At 47.1% G+C, this 3,741-nt stretch overlaps 1 protein-coding gene across 1 annotated transcript; it reads left to right on the top strand.

The window, feature by feature from the left end:
- Positions 1 to 211: 211 nt before the first annotated feature.
- On the top strand, positions 212 to 2,627 carry FERD3L (Fer3 like bHLH transcription factor). Its single transcript, XM_004263457.3, has one exon. It carries the CDS (start codon positions 675 to 677, stop codon positions 1,164 to 1,166), a length of 492 nt encoding a protein of 163 aa, XP_004263505.1. The 5' UTR covers positions 212 to 674; the 3' UTR covers positions 1,167 to 2,627.
- The last annotated feature ends 1,114 nt before the right edge of the window (positions 2,628 to 3,741 follow it).

Below are 3,741 nucleotides of genomic sequence, written 5' to 3'. Positions count from 1 at the left end.
GCGACTCTGGGGAATGCACTCTCGGCCCCCCTACCGTGCTTACTTAAGCTAATGGAAGATCTTGCCTTTCAGTAGCCGCTGCACTGGGATACCAGACAAACAGCTCCCCTCGACCCCTGGCAGACAGGGCCCCTCTTCAGGACATCATTAAAAGCACATGCAGTTGTTTCACACCCACTGGCAGCCTAGGGTGGCAAGATTCAGAACTCCTACTCTGAAGCCAAGGAGAAGCCAGAGCGGTGGAAAACATCCTTGCTTTGAAAATACAAAGCTAAATTAAAGAACTACGTGAGATAAGGAGCCTGAAGAATATTAGTTGGCTGCGGGGGTGTGGAGAGACACAAAAAGCACAGCAGGTAAGGGCTGGGAGTTGTTGCCAAGAAGGAACTGTCCCAGGTGGCACAGCAAAAAGGATCGCAGAATTGGAGGCCTGTCCCTTTGAGTCTTCCATGCGTGCTCAAGCTTGTCTTCTTCCATCAGTTTCGAGAGGAGCGACGTTGTCAGAGCCTTCCCTGTCGGTGCAACTAATCCTGTTATCAGCTTGGTTATAAATATTAATGTCCCCTGGTCCTTCGGTGATGGTGACCCATCAGATTCAGGGCTATTAGGAAGCCCATCACCAGCCTCGCCCCTCCCTTCGAGAAACCGATGCGACGCAGGGCCAAGCCGACGCGATGGCAGCCTATCCCGAGAGCTGCGTGGACGCCACCGTGCTGGACTTCGTCGCAGACCTGTCCCTAGCCTCCCCGGGGCACCCTCTTCTCTGCGACTTCGCACCCGGGGTCCCCTATGGAGACCACCAGGACCTTGTGCTCCGAGAGGAAGGACCCAGGAGTCTGGCGCGTTTTGAGGACGATCCAGAAGAAGAGGAGGGTGAAGTAGAAGAGGGGGGAAACGGGGAGGAAGAGGAGCACGGGAGAGGCGCCTCCCTGCTGGGCCGCCCCAAGAGGAAAAGAGTGATCACGTACGCCCAGCGCCAAGCCGCCAACATCCGAGAGAGGAAGCGGATGTTCAACCTCAACGAGGCCTTCGACCAGCTGCGGAGGAAGGTACCCACTTTTGCTTACGAGAAGAGGCTGTCTCGGATCGAGACCCTACGCCTGGCCATCGTCTACATTTCCTTCATGACCGAGCTCTTGGAGAGCTTCGAGAAGGAAACCGGCTGAGCCAGTGTGGGATGAAAGTGTCTGCCCCCTCCTCGCCTGGGCGCGCGCGGGTTTGGGGTGTTTCGGGACCCGGCAGTGGGTGTGGCTGAAAGGCCAGGAGGGACGCTCCAAGACAGAACGTCTGGCCTTCGGGAGCTTGGTTCTGGATTATAAAATTCCCACAGCCCTCGAGAAGCGTGGAAGCCGTAGAGTTAATATATACGCGATCGCTCTCAGCGGAGTGTGGGGCAGGAGCGGGCAGGGCAAGTTAGGACTGGTTAAGAAAGAGTTGGGGCAGTCGAGGCCCACGCCCCAAAGCAGCTTTTGTCAGGCGGGTGGGACGTTAATCCTCTCCGAAAAGGAAGACTTCGGGGGCTTCTATGGAGTCCCATATCTCCCTCCTTCTTACGTGTGTGTGTGTGTGTGTGTGTGTGTGTGTGTGTGTGTGTGTTTTAATGTAAATATAAAAGAGGCATTCCTACTTTTTTTTTTTTTTTTTTTTTTTAAGCCTCAAGAATCGGTGCTCAGCCATCCCAGGCAGGCACTGCGCTCCGGCCGTGCTCTTAGGGAGGCCTTGGACCAGAAACCCGCGAGGAGTGCGGTACTGGGTCTTCTGAGAGGCCAAGGGGCTCCGGATCTCTCCTCCGGTCCTCTTAGGCTTGTCGACAGGCAGAATGAAGGAGATGAGAAAGGAAGGGGAGTCGAAGGGACGGGCGACCTCTAAAAAGGAACATTATCCCCCCCCTTCCTTCCCTCCCCCTCCCTTTCCCTCCCCTTAGGCTCAGAACAGCAACCCTGTTATGGACGCTTGAACCCAGAGGTGACTGCTCCGGCCCACGAGCTGGAGGTGCACCTGGGTTTACAGGGTGTCTTGGGCGCCCCGAGCCTTTACCGCCCGCGGGTGCTTTCCCCTGTCGCCTACAGGGGGGAAAAGGGCTGGGTCCTCCCAGGGGCAGCGACACCTGAGTGCGCACTTTCAAATTTTTAGCTGAAGGTAGGGAAAGATAGCTATTATTCTATTCGCATCTAGGGACAGGAGAGACAAAACGTCAGAGGAGGAGTTGCATTCTTCCACTTTGCCAAAATGTGTGCGATGGAGATGAGGTTGAAGCAGGACCATGCTGAGGGGCTCCCTCGAGTTTGGACGGTCTGCCATTCCACAGTTCTTCCTTCTGGGCAACCTGCTAACACCTGAACTGGGGTTCTTCAGACAGGAGTAGGTAAGTGAGGAGAGGAAGCGGAATGAATAATGCCCATCTAACTGTAAAGTCCGTAATCCTAAAAATAAATCCTGTTATTCCAACACTTTATTTTGCTCTCACTTCTCACATCCTTGCGCGGAGGCACACAGACACACACAAATCTCCCTATCATACTTTTAGAAATATAATTCATTTTATTAAGAAGTAATATATACTCATCCCAAAAAGTTTGGAAAATAAAAGTTTAAAAAAGAAATAAAATTTAAATCACTCCTCATTACCTCACAGTTAGCATTTTTATCTATTTCCTTCCAGTCTTTTTTTATACAGAAATAAATTCAACGTGTTTAACAAATTTGGGATAGTTTTGGAATTTATGTTTTTCCATTCAGCCTTATAGAATGAGCACTTTTCCCTTGACTTTAAATATTATTCAAACGTAATTCTAATCATTGTATTTTATTGTTATATCCGTGTATCACAACCTAACTCCAATCCTTTACAAGTGGATAGCTAAGATATTTTCTTATTTAAAAAAATAAATAATGATGCAAGAGCATTCTTATAAATGTCTTGTCTGCCTTTGATAATTTCTGGATATTAGGTAACTAGAAGTGAAATTTTTTCATCAAGTGAACATTTAAGTTTGTGGCTACAAATGTCCAGATTGCCTTCCAAGCAGATCTGCCAGTTCACACTCCCTCCCACCAGAATTACAGCGATTTTCTTGTCTCTCATACACCTTCATTTAAAACTTTTCCTAGTTCTCCTATCTATAGGAACTGAATTAGCTCTGAAATGACTACCCTCGCAAAGATGATTTCTTATTTTGAGTATCTTTTCACCAGGACTGTTTCCACCTCTACCATAAGAACATCAGGATAAACAGGTAAAAGAAAAAAAGGTAACCAACTAAACCAAACAACAACAAAACCAGGGAGTGTATTTTTTTCTTTAATTCTCTAGCACCTTTACTAAAATAAACTGAAGTTTGGACAATGACCTCTGTATCAGTTTTATAAAATAAAGTTACTCATTTTCTCCTCTTTTTCTAGACAACTTTTTGACTGCTCAGACTCGCATATGTGTATTTTTAAAGACACATTTAAAATTACTCATTTTAATGTGTCAAAGAAAAATAACTATTTCTCAACTCATCATCAAACAGTATTCTGCTCCCCAACTTCTTCTGTAGTGCAAGTGGCTCCATCAATCCCTCATGTTTATCCAGTTATTTATTCATTCAATTAAAAAGGTGTGTTGACGTTTTACATATAGGGTGAATGGGTTCAAAATTGAAAGAGCTTATAGAAGCTCCCTTCCTTCTCCCACTTAAAGTTCTCCTGAGAATTAAACATCATTTTTTTAAATCTGCAAGTGATGAATAAGTTTTT

Source organism: Orcinus orca, chromosome 9, assembly GCF_937001465.1.
Source record: "Orcinus orca chromosome 9, mOrcOrc1.1, whole genome shotgun sequence".
Lineage (NCBI taxonomy): Eukaryota > Metazoa > Chordata > Mammalia > Artiodactyla > Delphinidae > Orcinus > Orcinus orca.
Note: the sequence above shows the minus strand (reverse complement) of the source record. Positions and strands in the feature narration are given on the sequence as shown.